This window comes from Elgaria multicarinata, chromosome 10 (genome assembly GCF_023053635.1).
Source record: "Elgaria multicarinata webbii isolate HBS135686 ecotype San Diego chromosome 10, rElgMul1.1.pri, whole genome shotgun sequence".
NCBI classification, from domain to species: Eukaryota; Metazoa; Chordata; class Lepidosauria; order Squamata; family Anguidae; genus Elgaria; species Elgaria multicarinata.
Window position 1 is genome coordinate 18908775 of NC_086180.1, and position 26997 is coordinate 18935771.

General features: G+C 43.0%; 2 protein-coding genes across 2 annotated transcripts in view; both read left to right on the forward strand.

Moving 5' to 3' along the window:
- IBSP (integrin binding sialoprotein) overlaps positions 1 to 10198 on the forward strand; it is a 347644-nt gene extending 337446 nt beyond the window's left edge. Inside the window, exons 6-7 of the mRNA XM_063136247.1 lie at positions 6735 to 6845; positions 9185 to 10198. Of these exons, the coding sequence (XP_062992317.1) occupies positions 6735 to 6845; positions 9185 to 9760 (687 nt within the window). The 3' untranslated portion in view covers positions 9761 to 10198. The remainder of the gene's footprint in view (positions 1 to 6734; positions 6846 to 9184) is intronic.
- A 6508-nt stretch (positions 10199 to 16706) lies between these two features.
- LOC134404593 (uncharacterized) lies at positions 16707 to 26382 on the forward strand. Its single transcript, XM_063135347.1, has 5 exons — positions 16707 to 16771; positions 20033 to 20098; positions 20617 to 20670; positions 23284 to 23386; positions 24292 to 26382. The coding sequence occupies exon 5, from the start codon at positions 24348 to 24350 to the stop codon at positions 26334 to 26336; it is 1989 nt and encodes a 662-aa protein (XP_062991417.1). The 5' UTR covers positions 16707 to 16771; positions 20033 to 20098; positions 20617 to 20670; positions 23284 to 23386; positions 24292 to 24347; the 3' UTR covers positions 26337 to 26382.
- Positions 26383 to 26997: the final 615 nt, after the last annotated feature.

Genomic DNA, 26997 nt, shown 5'->3' on the forward strand with positions numbered 1-26997 from the left:
ATGAAGCCAAAGATGTGTCCCTCAGACAAGGTGCTTAGTATCCAAGTCCAGTCACATTATTTAAACATCTGAGGCTGAAAAAGGGTTGGAGGAGGAGGAGGAGGAGGAGGAGGAGGAGGAGGAGGAGGAGGATGGCAGGATCTATATTACTGCTTTAAAATGGTTTATAACAGTAGTGACAACTGTTGGGGTCCAGGACACACTCCCTATACAGTCTTCAAAGTGTTTTCAACGTGTCACATCCTGCTTGGTGTAGAACTGGCTTATAACAGCAACAACAATACATTAAGGCTGCAATCTTATACCCACTTTCCTGGGAGTAAGTGTAAATAACTAACAATTCACTACTCTTCCATGAACACTCAAATCAGCTGCCTGAGGTGGCTTCCTTTGTCTTCCTAATGGTAGGGCTGGCCTTGTGAGATCTTGCCCCACAAGATCCTTTAGAAAACTATCTTTAGGTTTTCTCTATGGCTCCATCTCTAGTGATTTGCTTTGGAGTGGGGCTTTCGCTCTCCCTATGACAACCTTGAGATGCAGGGGGTGGGCTCTGGAGTTTAAAGGGCAGTATCTAACAGATCAGAGGGAGGAGCCTGATGGATTAGGGTGGAGCCTAGTGGTGCCTGCTGGATCAGGCTGTGCTCCCTGATGATGCAGCCTGATAGACACAACAGGTGACACGAACAGCAACTACTTAAGAAGAATCACACAATAAATTAAAAGAAACGAAGTCTTTTTATTCCACACGTCGTACTGAGGCCGCTTCCATGCGGCCCCAGTGCGACCCCAAAGCGATGGTGTAACTTGCCTGGCGAAGAGACGAGGAAGAGGCGTCCTTGCTGGCGCCGCTGGCGCCACCCACCTCCCTCCTCGACGGCCGGGACGGAGGGCTCGGCGGAAGAAGGCCTCGCCTTCTTCTGCCGAGCTCTCCGAGCCGGCTGGCGAGGAGGGAGGTGGGTGGCGGCGCCGGCGCCGGCAAGGACGCCTCTTCCTCGTCTCTTTTACAGGCAAGTTACACAATCGTTTTCGGGGTGCACTTGGGGCGGATGGAAGCACCCTGAGTACAACGTGTGGAAGTGCCTTGGCTTGGATCCTAACTTTTTGCACCATGAGCAGAACACTTTCCCCCCTGTGTGCTGTTGTTGCACTGAGACATTTCCTGACAACTCTTCCCTCACTCTCTGCCTTCCATCTGTGACATGGAATTATCCCCCCTATTCTACTTTCCTAAATCTCTTCAGATGCAATCCTATGCATCTTTAGACAGAGAGAAATCCTACAACATGGCTGGCTGGGGAATTGTAAGACACTTTTATGTCCAAACATGCACAGCATTGAGCCTTATGGCCAAAGTAAATGTTCTTCAAATCCGATTGTTTTACTTCAGAGTAAGCATGCATGACCTTAATTCAGGCCAGGACTGTGGCACTCTGGGAGATTTTGGGGTTTTTTTTAGCTCCCCCCCACACGCACCATTTTCATCTCAAAATTCCACACAAGCACAAGGGAGTGTGTGTGTGCAATTTCATGGGGGAAGGTTTAATTTCCCCTCCTAGAGCACTATGGGTATGTTTCAAATTGAGGCCACATGCCTTGACACTGAAATAAATAAGCTAAGACCTCTGATATGCGTGATTTTTGGCCCTAACTGTGTTGCTTATATATTAATGCAAAAGCTCTTAGCAAAATCAAAAAATAGTTTGCCCACCTGAATTCTGGCACCTCAGCATGAAAAAGGCTAAAATTCTAAAGTTTCAAATGTACTGAATGATAAATTGGTACTGTTGTATAAAAAGCTGCTGTACGCCTCCTTGAGTATTTTCTTTTTAAATGGAAAGGTAGAATTTGCCTTTATAAGCAAATAAACAAAATAAATAAAGCTGACACTCGCCAAGCTGAGTGACAACAAAGGCTTTAGAGGTAAAGCTCTTTTATCACCTTGCAATGCCAACTCATTTCACATATAAGAAGTAATTTTCCTTTGCTTATTCTTGTGAGGAGGGGGAGTGGGCATACAGATCAATACATGTACTGTATCTCCTGCTGATACTATAGTATGTAGTGAACCAGCTAGTAATTCTTCTTTTCCTCTTTTCAGACGTAGGGTGACCATATCAGAAGGAGGACAGAGCTCCTGTATCTTTAACAGTTGTACAGAAAAAGGAATTTCAGCAGGTGTCATTTGTATGCATGCAGCACCTGGTGAAATTCCCTCTTCATCACAGCATTTATTTATTTATTACATTTATATACTGCCCCATAGCCGAAGCCGTCTGGGCGGTTTCCAAAAGTTAAAAACAGTGAACGTTAAAAAGTATACAAAATTTTAAACCATCAAAACATAAAAACAACAGTATAAAAACAACAATATCCATTTAAAAACAATAGTTCTGGGGTCCCTTAAAAACGAACAAACTTAGCGTTGTTAAATGCTGTTAAATGTCTTGGAGAAGAGAAAAGTCTTGACCTGGCGCCTGAAAGATAACAGTGTTGGTGCCAGGCGAGCCTCATCGGAGAGATCATTCCATAATTGGAGGGGGCCACTACTGAAAAGGCCCTCTCCCTTATTGCCATCCTCCGAGCTTCCCTCGGAGTAGGCACTTGGAGGAGGACCTTAGATGTTGAATGCAGTGTATGGGTGGGTTCATGTCGGGAGAGGCGTTCCATCAGGTATTGTGGTCCCAAGCCATGTAGGGCTTTATAGGTTAAAACCAGCACCTTGAATTGGGCTCAGAAGCATATAGCAACCAATGCAAGCGGGCCAGAATCGGTGTTATGTTTTCAAACCTCCTTGTTCCAGTTATCAATCTGGCCACTGCATTTTGCACAAGCTGCAGCTTCCGAACTATCTTCAAAGGCTGCCCCACATAGAGGGCATTGCAGTAATCTGACTTGGAGGTTACTAGAATACGGACTACTGAAGCTAGGTTATCCCTGTCCAGATAGGGGCGTAGCTGGGTCACCAACAGGAGTTGGTAGAAAGCACTCCGTGCCACCGAGGCCACCTGAGCCTCAAGTGACAGAAATGGTTCTAGGAAAACCCCCAAGCTAAAGCTGCAGGAGCCCTGTCCTCCTTTTCATATGGTCACCCTACTCAGACGTGTATAGAAAACTGCCCTGAAACACAATTGCTTTGCTAAATGCATGTATTTTTTTTAATCCTAAACTGGTGGTACAGAAGGGGCACAGGATAAATTTGGGGTTAAAAAGAAGGGAAGTTAATTTTGCAATGGGAGGCTGATGTTTCTCTAGCTACAACTATTGTCTTATATGGGGAAATGGCAGGAAGAGAGTTAATCAGCTGGATTTCAAAAAAAGCCTTGCTCATGAGATTCCTATTACAAATAAGAGTTCTTCTGGCGTGGAGCTGCAATAAATGAAAATGATTTGTTCCCTGTGGAAATGGGGGTTGGATCCAATTTCACTGCTGTGCCTACGGAACAGATCCCATTGGCTGGACAGGACTTTGGCTTCCTCTCTTTCCCCCTGCAGACCCCCATGCCTCCCAAATCCCCTCAGGAGGATCCCCCAACCCTCTGGAGCAGATTTGGAGGGTGCACAGGGGCTGTATGAAAGAGGAGAGGTTGTGGAAGTCCCATTCCATCTGAGGTATACATTTTGTGGGCTCTCTCATGAAGTTGGATCCAAGCCTTTAATTTATGGTGGGGCAGGGGTTGCATGGATTTAAGCTGTGATCTGAAAGTCACTTCATTGAAAAAATTGTTTTGAAAAATCAAAAGGAAAATGGAACAGTTGATGCAGAAGCCTTTGAACTACCTTTGGCCCCGGTTCCGATGTACAGAAGCCTCCAGTTGACTGTGGCAAGAGCTACACTACTGCTTTATCAAGGGGTTGAAGTGCACCAGCGACTGTTGGGGCCCGTGACACATTCCATATTTCATTTTCGAACCACTTCTATAAGCCTAATCTACACCGTGCAGGATATTGTACTATGAAAGTGGTATATAAAAGGCAGGAGCCACACTACTGCTTTATAGTGATATTGAAGTGCACTGACAACTGTTGGGGCCCATGACACATACCACTTTCATGCCACTTTCATAGTGTTATATCCGGCTTGGTGTAGATGTGTCCTGGGCCCCAACAGTTGTCAGTGCACTTCAGTACCACTATAAAGCAGTAGCGTAGATGCTGCAATGCACTTTAATACTGCTATAAAGCAGTAGTGTGGCTCCTGCCTTTTATATGCCACTTTCATAGTGGAATATCCTGCTTGGTGTAGATGAGCCAAGAAAGCGGTATATGGTATGTGTCAATGGGTTCCAACAGTTGTCAGTGCACTTCAATACCGCTATAAAGCAGTAGTGTGGCTCCTGCCTTTTATATACCACTTTCATAGTGTTATATCCTGCTTGGTGTAGATCTGGTAGCAGCTCTCAGTTCTGACAGTTGCTACAGGGATCTGGAGAGCATCACTCCCGCCCTCTCGGTAGTGTTATCGCTGCTGCCACCTCTTCCCCCATCTTGGTGGTGCCTGACTTCTTTGGACAAAGGGCCATCCTTGTTCCTCCACTCTGCTGCCTAACGAAGCTAGGTGCTGCCAATGAGAGCAGAGGTGGTAGCTGTGGTGGTGCTACCTTGAGGGCTGAAAGAGAGCTTTTCAGATGCCTGCAGTGACTGGCCCAGCCAATTGCTGCTATAGACAGCTGGAGGCTTCTATTTACAAGTTCCATCATGTGCCAAATCAGGAAGTCTCTTACAAACATTTAAAAAGTGCCATTGTCTTTCTCGAAACCATTTCAGTGTTTTTGCTCCTGGCTATGTCCTGTCTTGACATAAGTAGAACCTCAGCAACATTTAAATAAACAACACCACTATAATTGCCGTTTTATAGAGGTCACAATGCACTCTGATAGCTGTCCAAATGGCCAGCCGCACCATGCAATTTTGTAAGTTTTAAATATTGTAGGTTTTTACTGGCATGGCATTACAGCTTATTTTAAGTGTTTTAACCACCTGATCCTAAGAACCACTTCACCAGCACATAAATACTTAGCGATGCCAGAGCAATGTTGCAAAACAGTGTTGCAGTACAGCTACGCCAGCATCACAGGCGGCTGTGCCCGTGCAAACATTTGAGATCGAGGTTCATCCAGGACTTCAGGTTCACTTCCTCAGTTCATCCTTCAAATATCTGAGACTGAGTTTAATGTAAGTGTGAATAATCCATAGCAGAGTGCTATGGATTATTCGCAATAGTTACAGAAGGAAGTGTTCTGCACTAACATCTCTTACTATGGCTAATTTAAATCTGTAAATTGCATAGAAAGGGGAATTTCAGCTGGTGTCATTTGTATGCAGGCAGCACCTGATGAAACTCCCTCTTCATCACAACAGTTAAAGCTGCAGGAGCCCTGCCTAGGGTGACCAGATACAAAAGAGGGCAGGGCTCTTGCAGCTTTAGCTGATGTGATGAAGAGGGAATTTGGGTGGGATAGCTAATACCCTGGAAGACAGAAACAAACTTCAAAGTGATCTTGATAGGCTGGAGTGCTGGGCTGAAAACAACAGGATGAAATTTAATAGGGATAAATGCCAAGTTCTACATTTAGGGAATAGAAACCAAATGCACAGTTACAAGATGGGGGACACTTGGCTCAGCAATACTACAAACGAGAAAGATCTTGGAATTGTTGTAGATCGCAAGCTGAACATGAGCCAACAGTGCGATATGGCTGCAAGAAAGGCCAATGCTATTTTGGGCTGCATTAATAGAAGTATAGCTTCCAAATCACGTGAGGTACTGGTTCCTCTCTATTCAGCCCTGGTTAGGCCTCATCTAGAGTATTGTGTCCAGTTCTGGGCTCCACAATTCAAGAAGGATGCAGACAAGTTGGAGCGTGTTCAGAAGAGGGCAACCAGGATGATCAGAGGTCTAGAAACAAAGCCCTATGAAGAGAGACTGAAAGAACTGGGCATGTTTAGCCTGGAGAAGAGAAGATTGAGGGGAGACATGATAGCACTCTTCAAATACTTAAAAGGTTGTCACACAGAGGAGGGCCAGGATCTCTTCTCGATGCTCCCAGAGTGCAGGACACGGAATAACGGGCTCAAGTTAAAGGAAGCCAGATTCCAGCTGGACATCAGGAAAAACTTCCTGACTGTTAGAGCAGTGCGATGGTGGAATCAGTTACCTAGGGAGGTTGTGGGCTCTCCCACACTAGAGGCCTTCAAGAGGCAGCTGGACCACCATCTGTCAGGGATGCTTTAGGGTGGATTCCTGCATTGAGCAGGGGGTTGGACTCGATGGCCTTGTAGGCCCCTTCCAACTCTGCTATTCTATGATTCTATGATTCTATGAATTTCATCAGGTGCTGCCTGCATATAAATGACACCTGCTGAAATTCCCTTTTCTATACAACTGTTAAAAATACAGGAGCCCTGTCCTCCTTTCCATATGGTCACCCTACGTGTTGTCAGTGGGCCCTTGCTTGGATGTGGAACCTTGGTAGATGCCCAGCCTTTGATGCCGGTCCCAGGCAATCTGATATACCGTTACGACAAACATTAGAAACAGAGAGGGAAAGGAAGAGAGAGAGAGAGAGAGAGAGAGAGAGAGAGAGAGAGAGAGAGAGAGAGAGAGAGAGAGAGAGAGAGTTGCCCATTCTGTAAACTGATAAGAGAGCTGCTGCTGAAAGGCCTGTGTTTTACTCTACTTCATCTACGGAAGCTGAAATGACATCTGAGCTTTCTGGTGCTTCATTTATCTACAGGGACAGTCAAATGAAGAAAACAATGGAGAAAATGGAGAGGCCACAGAGGCTCCCACTGCACCAGGAACCAAAGATAAGAAGGGTGTTAGTAATGCCAAGCCTCCTAAGCAGGTAAGTTTTGTGGACTCTTGATACACCTGCAATAGAGTGAGAACTGTTCACTGTATATAGTGTACAGGATGCTACCTTCCTTAACCTGCCTGTTGCCTCAAACCATGCCATACAATAGAATGCTTTCCTCCCAATGGAATATTATTGTGTGGGGTGTGTGCGTTGATCAACATGACAGTGGGGGCAAATGGTTAAATCCCCCCTTATCCCATGCCACAGTCCTGATCAAGTCTCCCCTCCGGCTATTTATTAGTTTTTATCAGCTACAAAATGCTAAAGATGTGATTGACATCACATCTAGTTTGGCTCTCTAATTCCCATCGCAAGAAACCCCAAGGCTCCACATTCTTACAGGTTTAGGCCCCTGCACCTTCACACCATGTCCCAGAAATGCCTTTGATGGGCTGCAAGATTGGGCTGTCTTGGAGGAGGAGAACACACCCAGGCCAGCATCAAGGATAGGCATGGTTGGTCCCTTGTCGAGGACCCTGCAAAAGCCCCCTGGATTTTCTCCTCATTTTCACCATTGCAGCCTGCTTGTCCACCTACCTCTTGCTCTGGCCCAGACAACAGTGGTGGTGACAAGATGGAGCAGTAGATGTCCCTGCCTACTGGCTCTCTGGAGCTCAAACAAATGGTAGCAATGATGAGAAGGAGGAGCGATGGCAGCTGGTGACAATGGTGGTGAGATGGTAGACTCACTGAGGAAGGGGGCCCATTGAGGGTGCCTTGCCCAAGGACCTTCAAAAAACTGGAGCTGGCAGATACATCAGCCCCTGGTCTAACTTAGCCTGCTTCAGAGTATGGCCTTTTTATTACCTCTCCACTTCTGATCTAATTCAGGCAGAATCACATGTAGAATCACAATTGGTGCCCTCCAAATGTTCTGGACTACAACTCCCAGAATTCCTGACCACTGGTGGTCATGCTGGCCTTGGGCTGATGGGGATTGAAGAACAAAACATCTGGAGGGCATCAGGCTGGGCAAGGCAGGCCTATACACACATGCCTCTATCTGTGCAGGCTTTCCCACGTTCTGGAATCCCAATTGTGCAAAGTGCTGGGAAAGCTTACATGCATAGAGGTTTACATGCATAGACTTCCCCTTTCAGACACCCATGCCTAATGCACGGACATTGTGTGTATGTGTTTGTGTTACATTGTGTGAACTTTGGGGTGAGGCCACAGGTGCAGCCCTGCAGCACTGGTCTACACATAATTCCCTCTCACATGATGCACATGTAAAAGGGGCTGTTTACAAGAATCATGCAGCAGCAAATCATGAGTTAATTAACACACTTTGCATAATCAACCTCCAACCAGGCCGATCAGAGGCTGTTTCATAACATGTGAAGCTGGAGACTATGGGTTATTCATGGGTTAAACAATCCACAGTAAACCTACAATTAGTTCTTGGTTAATTGTGGGTTATTTAACCCACAAATAACCCATAGTTTCTGGGTTCGCACATCATGCAGCAACCTATGATCAGGATGATCAGAAGCTGATTATGTAAAGTGGCAGCAGCATGCACCAAGTACCCAACCTGGAAGATCTTGGGATAATTAACCCAGAATTTGCTGATGTTACATGTGAAGGTGCCTATCTGTACAGCACCATGTACATTGATGGTGCTATATAAATAAATAATAATAATAATAATAATAATAATAATAATAATAATAATAATAATACTGTGTGACATGGTTGTTCCCATTCCTTGCTTATTTGAATGGGATGCTCTGTCCATTCAACCACAGCTATTGGAATGGAGTTTGGTATAAGATTAATCCCTAAAATAATACACATAATAAAGTTTTGCATAGCAGAGTTATTGGAAAGTTTGGAACAAATTTGTACCTTTTTATAATGATTATATCAGGACTACTGGACTATCCAATTCAGAGTTAAGATGTTTACTTATTGGCCGATTGTATTTTACTTATATGTTCTCCCTTTTTGTCAATGGCTATGTTATTTTCTGGGGCCTGGAGTCCTATTTCCTAGAAAGTGAATATATATGTAAAAATACAAACATTTAAACAAGAAAAACAAACACAATCATGCCTTTAGCATGAAAAAAATTGGATAGTTGTACACTGAGAATGTGAGGGCCCTAGCCTTAGATCAAGGGACCATGCTCGAAAATTTCTCAAAGGGGCTTTTGAGTGGCAAAGTTGTATCCTGCAGATGCTCAGGCTGATTAAATTCATATTTGTTTGGGATCAGATGTGGGCAAGCTATATCCATTTGTAGGTAACGTTCTCAGAACCCATTCCTAAATCACACATTTTGGACTAAGTGCTTCCTATGTAATTGTCTTTAACATGTCAATGCAGGTGCCAGTAAGAAAAGAGCCTCTTGCAAAACCTGGGAAAGAAGGAGGCGCCCAAAAGGGCGAAAAGGACAACGCTCCAGAAAAAGGTGGAAAGAAAGAAGAGGAAGAAGAAGACAGTGATGAAAATGAGGAAGAAGAAGCAGAGGAAGAAGAGGAGCAAGTTGATGAGAATGGGAGTGGCGTTAATGGGACAAGCACCAACAGCACTGCAGAAGAGAATGGAAATGGTGGCAATGGAGAGGAAGAAGAGGAAGAAGGGGAAGAAAATGGAGGAACCACTGCCGCTCCCACCACCGTGGTCACCACTGTCATCCCCAGCACAGAGTACCAATACGAAACCACCACAGAAGGGCGGTATATGACATCCCCTGAAGATGTCAACACAGTGGAATACCCATGGAGTGAGGATCCCACCACCACTGCCATTGATGAAAATGTTCACGGTCAAACAGATTACTATGGGAGTGAGAATGGCTACCCCCGGGGAGATACTTTCAGAACATATGAAGATGAGTATAGCTACTATAAAGGGCATGGGTATGATGTTTATGGCCAAGATTACTACTACAATCAGTGAAGACAATGAGCCATCTCTTGGCATGGTTAATAATAGTGTATTGCATGGCAGTTGTTCACAAATGTTTACTCAGGAAGATGCATCACAATATAACATGATGCTTGTTAAGCAAGATAGAAGATTAATATTTGGCATTATTGCTAACTATGAAAATGTGCTACTTTTGTCTGTTTTGAAATGTGCTTTTGAGCAGTATTCACCTATCCATTGTGGACTTTTGTAGGGTTTGTAGATGATGATGATGATGACGATTTTTTGTAATATAATGTTGCAGATGAAGATGATGTGTCAAATGGAATTATGATCAAACTGAAGTTTGTGGCATTCTGTATTTGCGCCATCCGTGTGTTTAAATTAAAGCCAAGATGAGTTGTGAAACAGTGTACAGATTGGATTTGCTTTAAGGAAAAATAAAGAAGAATTACATAGCCAAACTAAGTTCACATTATCCTGTGTTGCCTTTGGAAAACTCAGAGCAGTTTCTATGAGTCACCTCGAGGGTCTCCCACCCAAGAGCTGAACCAGACCTAAACCTGTTTAGCTTGAACAGTGCCAAAATTTTGGGTTGGGATTGGGGGAAAGAGGAGGCACCTTAGTGAAATCACACAATAACAAGAGAGAAGCAATTATCAAAGTCCTGGAAACATTTTTTCCAAGGGAAATGGGGAGAAACGATGTTTCCGGCACTTTTAGAATTACTTCTCTCATAGAATCATAGAATTGTGGAGTTGGAAGGGACCACAAGGATCATCTAGTCCAACCCTCTGCAATATGCAGGAAAACCAATTAAACCATCCATGAGAGGTGGCTGTCCAGCCTCTTTTTAAAAACATCCAGAAATGGAGGACACACAACCTGCGTAGGTAGACCGTTCCACTGTCGTACAGTTCTTACCATCAGAAAAATCTAGGTAGTCGTAACTTATACCCATTATTTCGGGTCCTAATTTCTGCAGCAGTGGGAAATAGTTCTTGAGCCTCTTCTCTGTGGCACCCCTTTATGTGCATGAACACTGCTAACTTGCCTGCGTAGGTAGACTGTTCCACTGTTGTACAGATCTTACCGTCAGGAAGTTTTTCTTTATATTTAATCAGAATCTAGGTAGTTGTAACTTATACCCATTATTTCGGGTCCTAATTTTTGCGGCAGTGGAAAATAGTGCTTGAACCTCTTCCCTGTGGCAGTCTTTTATGTACATGAACACTGCTAACATGCCTCCCCTCAGTCTTCTTTTCTCCAGACTGAACAACCCAACATGCCCTATCCTCAAAGGGCATGTCCTCAAGGCCCTGTATTATCTTTGATGCTCTCGTCTAAACCTGTTATAACCTGCTGATGTCCTTCTGGAAATGTGGTGCCCAGAATTGTACACAATACTCCAGGTGTGGCCTCAGTAGTGCCGAGTGGAGAGGAATAAGGACTTCACGCGTCTTTGACACAATGCTTCTTCTAATGCAGCCCAGAACTGTGTTAGCCCTTCTAGCAGCTATCTCGCACTGCTGACTCATGTTCAGATTGCTGTCGATGACCACACCCAAATCCTTCTCCGATGTAATGCTTCCAAGCCATGAATAATCCATTTTTATTGCTTTTATATCCTTTTTTCCCCCTCTTGCAAGGAACCCAAGGTGGCTTACACAGTCCTCCTCCGCTCCATTTTATCCTCACAACAACCACTCTGTGAGGTAGGTTCAGCTGAGAGTCAGTGATTGGCCCAAAGTCACCCAGTGAACTTCATGGCCATGTGAGAACTAGAACTCAGTTCTCCCAAGTCCCAGTCCAACACTGCTACAGTACCCAGGCTCTCATACTTCTGATAGTCTTCTCAAATCGGTAATTAATGGGACTGTCACAAAAGAAATAGGGGCTGTTCCACCTCTGCTCCCTGTAATTCAAGCATCGATACCATCACTATGTGCCACACACATACACACCCCTTTTCTGGTGTATGTGCAATCACAGACATGCATACTACCATCTGCTATATTCATGAAAAGTTTTCAAAACCATGCAGCTGATTTATCCCAGTATGGTGTCAGCCTAAAAAAAAACCTCTCTATATGGCATAGGCAGAACTTGTATGGTTTGATTCAGAGCCATGCTGTATCCATCTAGTCCAGTATTCTGTTCACACAGTGGCCAACTAGCTATTGACCAGGAACCCACAAGCAGTACATGAGTGCAACAGCACCCTCCTGCCCATGTTCCCCAGCACACTGCCTCTGATACTGGAGGCAGCATATAGCCATCAGGAGTAGTAGCCATTGATAGCCTTCCCCAGGAGTTTGTCTAACACCATATTGTTGTTGGTTACGTTGAAGACTTATAATAACCCAAGCTTCATGGCCTCCCAAAAAATATGACCTGAAACATGGGTGGAGGGACCACCCTAAATGGCACCTCTTCTTTAAGTGCAAGATCTTTCCTCTTCACTCTTCATATTTGAACATGGCCACAAATCTCTAACTCTACAGTTGAGCTGTACAGCTGCAGAAAAACATTACATGTCCTCCATGTCTCCTGGTGTATTTAAATACATGTATCTCCCCTTCAAACATGATGTCAGTATTCCCCTACTTGGTGTGCCCACCAGATGCTTTGGACTACAACTCACAACATTCCTGATTATTGGCCATCCTGGCTGGTGCTGATCGGAGTTGAAGACCAAAACGTCTAGAGGGTACCAGGCTGCAGAAAGCTGTTGTATGTGTTCACTGTGGGAAGACACAGGCCACAGCTAGACCTAAGGTTTATCCTGGGATCATCCAGAGTTCGCCCCTGCCTGAGCACTGGATCTCCTATGTGTCACCTAGATGAACAGGTTTGACCCCTAGACAATCCAGGGATAAACCTTAGGTCTAGCTATGGCCACAGTTGACAAGCAGAAAGTCTGTATACTATGTAAAATGTGAATCAGCCCTTAGTCTTGGGACCAGTGCCTCTCATACGAGGACTTCTCTTCCCTCAAGTAAATGGAACCAGAGAGGCATACAGGCCTTGGTTTCCCTCACCACAGTTTTTCTACTTGACCAACTGTACATGTAATATAATGCTGGACAGCGGAAGCCCAAAGAACATATGTGCACATTAGCAGTAAGCACAGAACGATTGCAGCAGGTATAGAATGGAAGCTGGCTTATTCCCAAAGAAACAAAATCTTGTTGTTGTTTTTATGCAGAACACCCCCAGGAAATAAGCATGAAGGGCTTTCAGAAGAAGAAATGGTTTGCAATGATATTTTGGGTTGTAGGTTGCTATTTTAAAAATAAATGATTCTATTGGGAAATTGGGAAATTCAACGTGTATCTTGATTATCACCAACACACACAACTAGTTTCCAAGGGTAGCATCTATGGGCATGATTAAAACATAGAAACTGAGGATGCTGCCTTATACCAAGTCAGACGATTGGTCCATCTAGTTCAGTACTGTCTTCACTGATGGGCAGTGACTTTCCCAGGCATGCCTGGAGGTGCTGAGGGATTGAACCTGGGACTTCGTGTGCACAGAGCTATGGCCCTTATTACGTACACATAGATTAAGGTATGCTCAGGAGTCCAGGAGTCATTCCAACTGAACAATGAATTCATGGTCATGGCCAAGAGACACATTATTATCCGAGATCTCGTAGACTTTCCAATTTGATAGCAAGTTGTTAGCAGGCAAGGACACAAACAGTGTAGGAAGAGTAGAGATCAGGTAAGAGAGCAGAAATGGTAGAACAGAAGTTTCCCAAGTACTCGGGCACAGAGGAAGTCAATCAGATCAAGAGTCTCCCTGAGCCAATCAAGAGTTTTTAAAGTTGATGCTATGCTCGACTTTTGCTTACAGCACTCAGAGCAAAGAAAACACTTATCAAAATGTGAACTAAATGCTGGTACTGGAGGCCACAAGAGAATTAGAAATACCATTTTGGTCTAAACCAGGGGTGGCTACCAAAATCAGAAGTCACGGCCTGAGACTAGGTTTTTTTAAAAAAACAAACAAAAAAAAAAACCCAGTGAGTTCTGTGAAGGTTTCTTTCTTCCTTGCATTTTGCATTTGCTATGGTTGATCAATGTCAGATTTTTTCAGACCTGGTTTTAGGACTATGAAATTCTTCAGACGGGGGGAAATCGCATTTCCTTACCATCGCGTACCTTCACTCTTGCTTCCTGCCCGTTCCTGGGAACGGGCTGAAATTACATAGGGAAAGACAGCTTAGCCTTAGACCATGTGGCCCATACAGATCAAATGGAACATTGCCCTCTAGTGGACATTGTGTCGCACAATTTTCCTGCACACAGCAGGAAATCCCGACAAATACGTCTTATATGTTTTTTAAAATGACTTTTCTGTGGATTAATTTACAACTCTAAAACCAGGAAATAGAGCGGGAGGTGGACAGGAGGATCACTGCATCATCAAAATGACCTGCGAAGATCCGTGAGTGGCCAGTCGCGTGCAATACAAGGCTCGTCTGAAGAAGTTCTGGTTTCAAACCTGCTGGGGGCTTTCCTGACATAAATGGATCCGGATGGGACCATTTACACTTTCCCCTTGGCTGAGATTATCAGGAATGAGTAGCCCAGCCCTGCCCAACTGGCTGTTAACAGGTTATATGCTGGTTGAGCGATAATGGAAGTTGTAATCCAGCACATTTGGAGAGTTGGAAGTTGGGGAAGGCTGGAACAGACTATCTAGAATCAACAACCAGAGTTGGAAAGAGTGAGAGCGGACAAAGCAGAGTCCACAGCAATGCCTGTAGATCAATATTTTTTGACATGCTTTCCTTATGTAGTGTGATCACAGGAAAAGGAGGACAGGGCTCCTGTATCTTTAACAGTTGTATTGAAAAGGGAATTTCGGCAGGTGTTATTGTTATGCATGCAGCACCTGGTGAAATTCCCTCTTCATCACAACAGTTCAAGCTGCAGGGACTATACTAGAATGACCAGATACAAAAGAGGGCAGGTCTCCTGCAGCTTGAACTGTTGTGATGAACAGGGAATTTCCCCAGGTCCTGCTGAAATTTCCTTTTCTATGAAACTGTTAAAGATACAGAAGCTCTGTCCTCCTTTTCATATGGTCACCCTACCTTATGATACACGTCCACCATATTTCACATCTTAGTTGTTGCCATAGCAAAGATGTAGCCCAATCAAGTAACTGTGTATCATGGTCATTATGATTTTAATGAAAGCAGCAAATTTCAAAACTAGAATATATTAACCAACTCACCAGCATTTCTCAGAGTCTAAAATGGGATTATGGGCAGGTGTCTTACTACAAGGTGTGTTTTATCTCCCTTTTGCCTATGTTTTTCATGTGATTTCCATGGTGCTACCATGGTAATCAAGTTGTGTTTTGCATTCTTTGCTCTCTTTTTTTATCCAGCTAGTGATATTATCCTTTGGCTTAATTCTGCTTATTGCATGGGTATGTTTACTTGCCTTATTTCAAATCTGCTTTGCATCTGACAAAGGAGGTTACTGCTTCTGAATATTCAAGCAAAATAGGCTAATTTGTTTCTAAGATTTCCACAGCAGTTGTTTTTTTTGTATATTCAATAAAAGCAGTAATTACATCGAATTAGGCAAAAATGTCTTCCTGGTAGTCAAAAAATATACAGAACATAATAGCTCTGACTCACTTGCTATAATTGTCTCCCTTTTAACTTAATCACCTTCCATTTAACATCTATGATAAATACACTGGAAATTACAAAGCCACACATGGAGCTATGCATTACAAAGAACACATGGTTTCCACTAAAAATGGCAACTCCATGTCAAGTTCCCTCATTCCCTCAGTAACATCAACTCACCCCAAATCTTCACATCACAGCAATGTATGTTCTCCGCAGATGGATGTGGAGTAGGGATGAGGAAACAGAAAGTCACATCCTAATGACACCAGGACACAGGGTAAGCTAAACTAGTTGTTATGTAGGGAAGGGCAGAGCATGACACAGGGCTGCCATTTGTAATGGAACATGACACCGGGCTGCCATTTGTAACGGAACATGACACTGGGTTGCCATTTGTAACGGACCATGACACTGGGTTGCCATTTGTAACGGAACATGACACTGGGCTGCCATTTGTAATGGAACATGACACAGGGCTGCCATTTGTAACAGAACATGACACAGGGCTGCCATTTGTAACGGACCATGACACAGGGCTGCCATTTGTAATGGAACATGACACAGGACTGCCATTTGTAACGGAACATGACACAGGGCTGCCATTTGTAACGGAACATGACACTGGGCTGCCATTTGTAATGGAACATGACACAGGGCTGCCATTTGTAAGGGAACATGACACTGGGCTGCCATTTGTAACAGAACATGACACAGGGCTGCCATTTGTAACGGAACATGACACAGGGCTGCCATTTGTAACGGAACATGACACAGGGCTGCCATTTGTAACGGAACATGACACAGGGCTGCCATTTGTAACGGAACATGACACAGGGCTGCCATTTGTAACGGACCATGACACTGGGCTGCCATTTGTAACGGAATATGACACAGGGCTGCCATTTGTAATGGAACATGACACAGGGCTGCCATTTGTAACGGAACATGACACAGGGCTGCCATTTGTAATGGAACATGACACAGGGCTGCCATTTGTAGTGGCAGCCCTGTGTTCTGTCCATATATATATATATATATATATATATATATATATATATATATATGCACAGTTATGCCCATATTGCTAAATGAAGAACTGGACGCCCATGTTATAAAATGTCATTCTTATTATCAAGCACCTTAAACTTCACAATAGATATTTATAACCTGCATTTTGTTTATTCAACTAGAAGGAACATTAGGTGGCTTAACTTCCACCACAAAAACTTTTTTAGATTAAAACTAACCCTCCTCCGGTTATCTGTGGGCAAGTGCTAAAAGCAGTCTGAGCTGATTGGCTATTGCTATTGTAATATACTTTAAACTTCAGCAAGGTGGCCGCAGATGTCTGCTGGAGGTATCTTGTCTTCAGGAAACACGAGGTAATTTCCACGCTCCCTTCCATCTTGTGACAATCTGCCTTTTCCTTTGACTCAGCTAAATGTCATACTCTGTCTTCCATCCTCTAACTCTGCAGATCTATTACTAGCTTGAATGCTGACAAATGGAAAATTGAACCGAGGATCAAATATACTCAACCCACTTGTTTTATTAGTAAGAGCCGACCTAAGTTTGTCAAAATGATGACAATTCAGATTCAGGATTTCAACCTTCACCTTAAAGCATGCATAGCCTTGTGTATAGTGCATGCCAGGTAAAAAGATACAATCTATGCAAACGTGTTAGGGGGCTACTTCATTACTTTTGAAGTGCCAGGCAAAGTATGTCTTGTTTATTCAGACTTTTTGTAGGCAGACTGATTTGCTGGATTTTTCTGGTTTGGACTTCTTTTTCGTATTGGGGTTGTGTGGGTTGTGTATGTGCCTGTGTGTCGGTGTGCGTTGTCTCAGATTGGGTCTGTCTACCACTGCTTAGCTCACTGCATCTTTTGTCGTTTGTGCAGAATGCACCGCGTGTGTTTCAATTTTATCTGCTGTTTTATGACTTTATTGGCATCTTGTTGAGATTTTATTAAGCCACCTTCAATGGCAACTAAGGCGGAGAGGCAGCACAGTAAATTTAACAAAATAAAACAAAAACAAAGAAACGTGTCATGGATGTGGTTTAATGTGTGGCATTTTTGTGGGTTAGAGAAACAGCATAACCCTATATGTGTCTACTCAGAAGTAAGTCCCACTGAGTTCAGGCTGACTGACTCCAAAGAAAATATCTATAGGGGTGCAGCCTAAATGGAGTATAGCTGTGTATTTATGGAGTATTTATTGCTTCTCAATAAATACTTCTGCATAATTGACTTCAGGCATTTTTTTGTATCTTCATGCATGGAATGCAAACTGATTCAAGAATTAGAGGCATAATGTGCCCTATTTATTCCAGATGCTTCTAGGAAAACCTTACTTGTTATCGGGGGGGAGGGCAGGGAAGAGTTCAACATAAGGAAAATATTTAGCCGCTACTGTTTAGGGCAAATCATTATTAGTTTTATCCAGTATAATCATTTGTTCATACACTATACATAACTGCCTTGATCCATCCAATGACTTGGATGTGCATGTGAGGGCTTTGAAATGTACGTTGGGTTTGATCCAAACTAAGGTGCTGCAATCCTTGTAGCAAAACCCATTGAATACAGTGGAGTTTACAGGCATAGGTTTACCCTGTAAAGTAGTTGAATTTAGGTCCCATTGAAAGTCATTCATGACTTAAGTATCACTGAGTGCAGCTAACTGAGATTGCAATGCTATGCACACTTACCTGGGAGTAAGTGTGAATAGCACTGAACTCCTGAGTAGGCATGTATAGGGTTGCCCCGTTAACCTGAATCCAACCCGTGGAGCTTTAACCAGCTAAGGAATTCTCTTTAATTCATATCAATTTGATGGGATGCTCCATAGCCTCAGTTCAATATCCTGATACAAAACAGAGCTCAGTGTGGATGTCAGAGCACACAGAGAGCTTTGGCTTCCAGCCATATCGAGATTGCTAAGTGCCACATAGCATGAGTTTCTCAGATTTGCTTTGAATGTAGACAGGGCTTGCACTGCAGTCCTTGTGCAGGATGAATTGGTTCATTAAGGGATTACTTAGCAGATCACAGAGATACACTTTAAATGTGTGGTTAATTAAACTGCTAATTCACCCATTGATTAATACTTCCATCTTATATTGTCATTGCTAAGATGTGAGCATTTCCTATTGCCACCTGTCTTACCACTTTACAGGATGGGCAACTCTCTTCCCTTGCCCTCTGTGTTTCTAATATTTGTCATAATGGTATAACAGATTGCCTGGGGACAGCATCAAAGATCAGACATCTACCAAGGGCTCACATCCAAGCAAGGGCCCACTGACAACAGTAGGGTGACCATATGGAAATGAAGACAGGGGTCCTGTATCTCTAACAGTTGTATAGAAAGGAGGATTTCAGCAGGTACAATTTGTATGCATGGAGCACCTGGTGAAATTCCCTCTATCACAACAGTCACAGTGAGCAGATACAAAACAGAGCAGGGCTCTTGCAGCTTTAACTGTTGTGATGAAGAGGGAATTTCACCTGGTGCTGCAGTGCATGCATACAAATGACACCTGCTGAAATTCCCTTTTCTATACAACTGTTAAAGTTACAGGAGCCCTGTCCTCTTTTTCATATGGTCACGCTATCAAAATCACTTTTTCCCTTTTCCTTCTGCCACTACAGTGACAAATTTAGTGGTGGCAATTTCAGTGAGTTGCAGCCCCTGGTGGGTCCCGAAGAGGGCAATGTCACTCTCCCCCAACCACCAGAAATTGTGCATAAGTCTAATAAATAAAGATGTAGAGGACTGAGCTGCGACATTTTCCTTTCTCTCTCATAATACTAGAACTAGGCTGACCATATGAAAAGGAGGACAGGACTCCTGTATCTTTACCAGTTGTACTGAAAGGGAATTTCAGCAGGTGCCATTTGTATATATGGAGAACCTGGTGAAATTTCCTCTTCATCACAACTGTTAAAGCTGCAGGTGCCCTGCCCTCTTTTAAATCTGGTCACTCTAGTACAGCTCCTGCACTTTAACTGTTGTGATGAAGAGGAAATTTCACCAGGTTCTCCATATATACAAATGACACCTGCTGAAATTCCCTTTTCTATGCAACTGTTAAAGATACAGGAGCCCTGTCCTCCTTTTCATATGGTCACCCTACTAGAACCCAGTGGGGTCATCCCATGAAGTTGATTGGTGGGAGATTCAGGACAGATAAAAGGAAGTTCTTCTTCACACAGTGCATAGTTCAGCGATGGAATTCACTTTCACAAGATGTAGTGATGGCCACCAATTTGGATGGCTTTAATAGGGGACTGGACATATTCCTGGAGGAGAAGGCTTTCAATGGCTCCCAGCCCTGGTGGTAATATTCTACCTCCTGTATCAAAGGCAGTATGTACAGCAGTTGCTGAGGAATTTGAGTAGAATGGTGTTGTTGCACTCATGTCCCGCTCATGCGTTTCCCAAGGGCAGCTTGTTGGCCACTGTGTGTACAAAATGGTGGACTAGATGGACCCTTGGTCTGTCTCATGTTCTTATCTTGCAAACCAATGCACCCAATTGAACACGTGGAGGTGGGTAGGAGGGGAACAATCTAGACCATTGACATTAAAGATTAAACAGCAACAATTCTGACTTGTTCTATTGCTCTGTCGTTAGGAACCTCTGATGATGAAGGCCGCTCTGGTCTATTTGTCTCTCTGTGGCCTAGCCTGGGCTCAGTCAGTGAGTATGATGAACTTTAAGCTGCAATCCTTCAGCTATTGAGCAGTATAAAAATGTAATAAATAAATACTTTTGTATACACACATTCCTGGATGTAAGCCCCATTGAATTCAATGGGGCTTACCTCTGAGAAGACATGCACAGGATCATCCTGCAGGTCTGCTAACTATAGGGCTGGTCTGCAGGAATGGGTGTCTTTTGTTCTTCTATGAAGGCAGGTGATGCATCAACCCTGAAGAAAATAAGCAGGTCTGGACCTGATCTGTGTCTTCATGGGACACCATGTGGTTCTTGGGATAGGCTGCCTTGGGTCCCATGCAATGGAGGCTGGTGCCACTGATTTTGGTGGGGCTGTGAATCCATTCTGGGTTTCAGTCACAACTCTAACAGAACTATCCAAGGTGCTGGACCTCTTTGAGAGTTCTGGCTGGCAGCAAGCCCTTTAGCAGAACAGAGTAAACAACAAATCCAAAAGTTTATTATTTGACGTTCTGTTTCTTCCCCTTAATTTCCTATAGGAACTTCAACCCCATTCTAGGAAAGCTAAGCAGAAGTGTGCAGGAGAACACCAGGTAACTGAGTCAAGTACTTTGGTGAAAATATGCCTCCCTTCCACTTTTGTTCATTGACAAATAGAGGAAAGCTCTGTGGACAGAAACACAGATATATGGGGGAAATTGTACACTCAAATGGTTTGTTCCACATTCTGAGGCAGAATTCATGGAAGATTTCTTTGTCCAATGTGCTTTAAGACTGAATCCAAGTTTCCATTGTTTGAACAGGGGTGGGGGTGGGGGTGGGAATCTTTTTCCCAATACAAGGTCTTGAGTCTTTGGAACCAGCTCCCTTGGGTGTCCCCATCTTGGTACAACTTTTCTGCTAGTTGATGTCAGTTCTTCCTATCTGTTCAAGCATTTACTGATGAGGGGGAATGGGGAATGGGGAGAGGGTGCTGGAAGGTTTAAAGATTTGTCACTTTTTATTACCCTAAATGCAACATTTGGAATAGTTTCTAGAGTGCTGAATTTATCACTGCATTTCATACTTCCTTGCTTTTACATTGCTTAGAGAGGTGTGTGTGTGTGTGTGTGTGTGTTTTAGAAATAAATAGGGTATTATATTCAAAAAGAGTAACCCTGTGTAGACCAATCACAATCTGGATCAATTCCTCCTTGCTATAGTAATTCCAACTGCCTCCTAGCAGACTCAGGCTCCCAGCACAGAACCATCTCACCTCCCCAGCCACAACATCTTTTTGGGACTGGGAGCTTAAGAGGGTGTCCATCTGATCCAGCCAGGAGAGGAAGCCTACAAAGCAAGGGGCCAATCAGGGGCTGCCGTTGTCCTGCCTTGGGGGTTTGTCTAGTCTGCTGAATCCCCAACTGCCTCCTAGCAGACTCAAGCTCCCAGCACAGAACCATCTCACCCCCCCCAGTGGCAAGATCTTTTTGGGACTGGGAGCTTAAGAGGCAGGCTCCTTTGGGGGTGTTGTGTATTTAAAACTTTTTTTTTTTACATATCTTTTCCTATGTTTTAAAATGTATGTTTTAAACTTTGTAATACCGCCTTGAGGCCCAATATTGGGCAAAAGGCAGAATAATAATAATAATAATAATAATAATAATAATAATAATAATAATAATATTTAACCCTCTTTAAGACCGTTTCTTATTTAAAGAAAGTGGGTGGAGAGGACGTCAACAACAACCTCTGCTTAAACATATATCTTGCCTAACTAGATTGCCTGAATTCCAGATGCCAGCAACACTGTGGAAGTTGAGTGCCTAGGAATATGCCCACGTTTGGGAGGAAAAACTAAAAGGGGGTGTCGCCTTAAAGCAGGGATGAGCAATACACTGGCTGCGGGCCATGTGCGGCCTGTAGATGCCACCTGATCAACCCATCACAGGTGGTGACCTACCTTCCATGTCCCTCTTCCTGTACTGCAGCTGCTGTTGCTGCTATCCTGGCAAAATCATCTCTGCTGGGAAAACAGGGTGTGCAATGAGTCTCTTCCCTGGACATCTTCTTTCCTTTAACCTCACCCCTAATCCCAGATAGGGATGGTGGTGAAGGAAATGGGGTTGCGCAAAGACATGCCCCGTGCAGCCTTTATGGCTATACAAGTTGCCCACCCCTGCCTTAAAGAACAATGTTGAAGATTTAAGGCACAATCCTATGCAGGTTTAGACAGGAAAAAGTCCTACGATTCCCAGGATTCCCCAGCCAGTCCTTTTTTCTGTCTAAACCTGCATAGGATTGAGCCCTTCAAGCACTCATGGACAAAGAAATCATGCCTGAATTAACTGATTCGTCTTAGAGTTGCTGCAGGTCTCCTTTTTTGTTTTATTCTAACAGATTAAGCGTAATTGAAAATCAGAAGGAAGATAAAGTTTGCCCTCTGGTGGTTGTAACAATTTCCAGAGGGCTGACTGTATTTGTCTGCTGTAGCAAGAGCAACGTACTATTATGGCACCACTACCTAATTTATTGTCGCATAAGCTTTCATGGACCTTAGGCTACTTCATCAGATACATTAAGTGTTATCCTAAGTTAGATGGTATGGATACACATGAGTGTAGCGAGGGTGAGAGAAAATGCCAACCATGAGATAAGAGGGAAATAACACAGGGAAAATAATACAGGCTGTGATCATTACGTTAAAGCTTAAATGCATGTCCAATAATTACAGTGACCATTCTCAAAAGAAGTGGTGATGATTAACACAAACATCGTAGCTTTTGTGAACTTGATCCATTGTTGTTGTTGTCCTAGTTTAAGAATCAGGCTTAGCTAGGGTGACCATATGAGAAGGAAGATAGGGCTCCTGTATCTTTAACAGTTGTATTGAAAAGGGAATTTCAGCAGGTGTTATTTGTATGCATGAAGCACCTGGTGAAATCCCCTCTTCATCACAACAGTTAAAGCTGCAGGTGCCCTGCCCTCTTTTAGATCTGGTCACTCTAGGATAGCTCCTACAGCTTTAACTGTTGTGATGAAGAGGGGATTTCACCAGGTTCTCCATATATACAAATGATACCTGCTGAAATTCCCTTTTCTATATAACTGTTAAAGATACAGGAGCCCTGTCCTCCTTTTCATATGGTCACCCTAGGCTTAGCTAAAGCAAGTAGAAGAACGGAAGCATCCAAGAGTAGTTTTAATGCCTTATTTTCTGTCCCCAGATAATAGTCAAAGGTCCTCATTCCAAGCATGGGTTTTACATATTTAATTATGTGTACTCATCTTCAGTGCCGAACAACCAAACGCAGATTAAGGTAAAATGATGTTTTGGTTCATTCTCTTTATCGGTTTCATTTTTGGTTGCATTTTAGTAGTATGTCCAGATTATATTATTCTGTTCCAGAACTTCCTTGAAGTTGTGGCCATAGATATATTGTGTCTATAGATATAATAAAAGTAAAGATTCCCTGTGATAACTTTAAATCATGACCTGGCTCTCAGCAGGAGGGCACGTTTGCAGGTAAAGCAGCTAGAGGTCAGAAGGCCAGGGAGGATGGGGAGGGAGAGGAAAGTGAGTCCCTTCTCATTTTTCCTTTTCTTTTATGCAAATTTGTGCTATTTTGTGATTAAAAAATGAACAAAACAAAATCTTAAGGCGAAATCAGTAGTTAAAAGTCTCTCCCTCACACCCACACCCCAATACCAACAGATGATATTTAAAAGTAATGAACAGGCTACTTAATGTGCAATTAACTGGCTATTTATTATCAGTTATCCTGCTGCTACACTCAATAAGATCCAATAAAAGGAACATGAGCAGCAAACAGAAAGCATTTAATTAAAAGCACAGTAGCTCTGAAAGTTTTAAATAGTACTTTGCCAATTCACACTAGACAGAATGGTTCTACAACTGTGTTTTAAATCAAAATAATTGTCCTAAGTCAAGGGAGGGGGTCAGGGGGAACAAAACATAGAAATGCAACACTCTGCTGGTGACATTGTCTGAATTTTCTATAGAACGTAAGTGAACAAACAATGGCAGTTCCAGCTAATTGTTGGTGGAAGCAATACAAGTTAGAAACTCCCCTACTAATTGCCTAATTAGCTCAGCTTTTATAATATGATTAATAAATTTTGCTTTACTTGCTAAAATTAAATGATGCTACCAAATAACAGCACTGTGTTGTCAAACTAATCATTTCTTTTTGGAAATGCAATTTAGAAAGAAGATCACAAGAATATTTCCAGTACTGATCATGGGTTTGATAAGAAAAATGAACCAAGGATGCCTGTTGACAATCTCACTGACAAAGCACAAGAGGCCAGCATTGAGCAGAAGCACTTAGTTGAACCAACAAATGACAGGAAGCCCGAGGGTACAAAAACTACTGAAAGCAACCATAATTTCAATGGACGTCATGGAAATACTAGAAATTGGGATCTCCATGAGCCTCGCTTAGAGTTCATTGTAGACAATGAAATTCCTAAAGGAGATATTGAAATAGATGGCAGTGGGGATGCAGGTTTTCCAAGTCAAGTTGATACCCATCATGGCATCGATACTGGCAATGAACATCATGGCCAAGTCAAAGACTACCAAGTCACAACGAGTATCAACAATAATACACTTTGGGGAAAAGATAAAGATGGTCAATCTATGATATCTAGTACATCCAAGCCAACAAAAGATGGTTACATCAAAATTGGAGTGAAGAAGAATGAAGCCTATGTAATCCAGGAAATCAATCCTTACTCATACATTCCGAAGAAAATTAAAGATCCACAGAGCAAAGATTATTCAAAGGTGACTTTGAAAGGCAAAACCATTGCCACCGATAAAGAGCTAGGTAGAAAAGAAGATATATACACTGATCTGTTAGACAACAGAAAAAAGGATAACATTACTGGCAAAACACGTGGTCATCTCAACTTGGAAGGCAACCTTTCTAGAGATCTTCAAGGGAAAACAGAACACATAATGAAGGGCGATTACACTAATGTTTCAAGCACCAAAGGAACTAAAGAGGCTAATGAAAAAGATATTAGCAATGCTACAGTGCATAAAGGCAAAGATAAAGACATTATGATAATTAAGGAATTGAATGGCCAGAAGGATCGATCTGGTGCTACAAAACCACATAAAAAAGGTGAAGTCGGAGGTGGTGTCATTAGTGGCAGCCATGTGAAAGTAGCTGGTACCATCAAACTAGATAAAAGGGATGGAGCAAGAGAAGATATCATTGATGGGAAGCCGAAGAGCCAGATGGAACCTACTCGTTTCTCCAAAACACACACGAAAGAGGAAGGTGATGCTGCTATCACAGGAAGGCTGCTCAGTCAAGTGGAGGATCCTGTTTACACTAAAACAGGTAAGACAAACCGAAGTGGAGTTATATTGAGTGAGAAACTTAACAGTCATGTAGATGGGTTTGGAGTTACTAAAACCAACCCAAAAGGTGAAGTTAATTTCCTTAGAAGGATTTCTGGCAGCCAAATATCAGGACCTGGTGAAATACAGCAAGGCGGAAAAGGTGCTAGTGAAGTTGATATTACTCCAAGGAAGTCTAATATTGGTGAAGGAGATCTTGGTTTTCCCAAAGCTCATCGAAAAGAAGTTAGCAGTCCTGAAAAAATAAACAGAAAAGGGCATGAAAGCTCTCCGGGTGACCCAGAGATGCATGAAAGAGACAAAACCAGATTTGGTGTCCCATTTCAAGAAGTCAACAAGGACACTGTAAAAGGAAGTATCAGTTACAGCAACCCAGCCGCTGAAACTGCTGCAGATCTCAGGAGGAGTAATATAGATCCTTCTGACCGAAAGGCAGAACACCGTGGTCAAAAAACAATTCAGCTCAAAAGTGCCCTGTCTTTATCTCATGGATCTCATAAAAACAGCCAAGGTGCCCTTAATATTCCCAAGGATGACAAGCTCAAAAACCCGGAGCATTCTTCATTCACAACGAAGATCAGTAAGAAACTAAAAAAGCCAAGCAAAAAGATAGCTAAGACTCACACTGGAACGGATGGAGGCAACACAGCTAAGCAGCATTTTGGCAATGGGAGGAGAAAGATCAGTCGCCATGGTAAAAAGCGCCATAGAAGTGATAGCAGCCAATCATCTGAGAGTGAGGGAAACAGTCGGTACGACAGCCGCCAGTCGTATGAAGATTATCAGAATGACAAGCCTGACAGTTACCAATCATCTGAGAGTACTGAAGACAACCTATCAGTGGGGAGTTCTCAAAGTGATGGCCACACTCAAATGGAAGACTAGGAGACCAAATCCCAAAAAGATTATCAGGAGCACAAAAGCAGTGCTTAAATATTCATAATTGCACTTGGTACATACATTACTTACTATTGGCACATATACACATGCCATAATTAAGTGGTATTGTTTGTGGTAAGCTGTCAGTCCTCTACATGTCTACTCAGACGTAAGCTCCATTAAGGTCAATGGCAGCTACTTCCTGGTTAGTCTGTATCGGATTGCAGCCTAAGGGTCATTATTAGAGCTGAGCTGCAAGACTCAGAAATATTTTCATTTGTGTTTCCCTTTGGCAATGAATTTTTGTTGTTGTTGCTTATTTACGTAAATTTCCCTTCTTTGCCTTTATTCTCAGTTGACCCCAGTGATGTCATTATGCTATGAATGGAGAATGTTCATCACAGCTCTAGTCATGATAACGTCCTCTAAAAGAACTAAAGTAACAATGAAATGTACAGTATGTTATTTCACAATAAATTTGGAATTTCCTTTTTTTGCAGTCACATAGTGTAAATTTGATGAAGGGACATCGAATTATTTCCTGGGGAAATAAATAGAAGTTTTCTTTTCTTTTATTGACATGAAATAGAAGGGGGAAATATATTTGTATGCACTCTAATAAAGGATGCTATGATGCTATTGATCACCAATAAAGTACTGGAAAAAT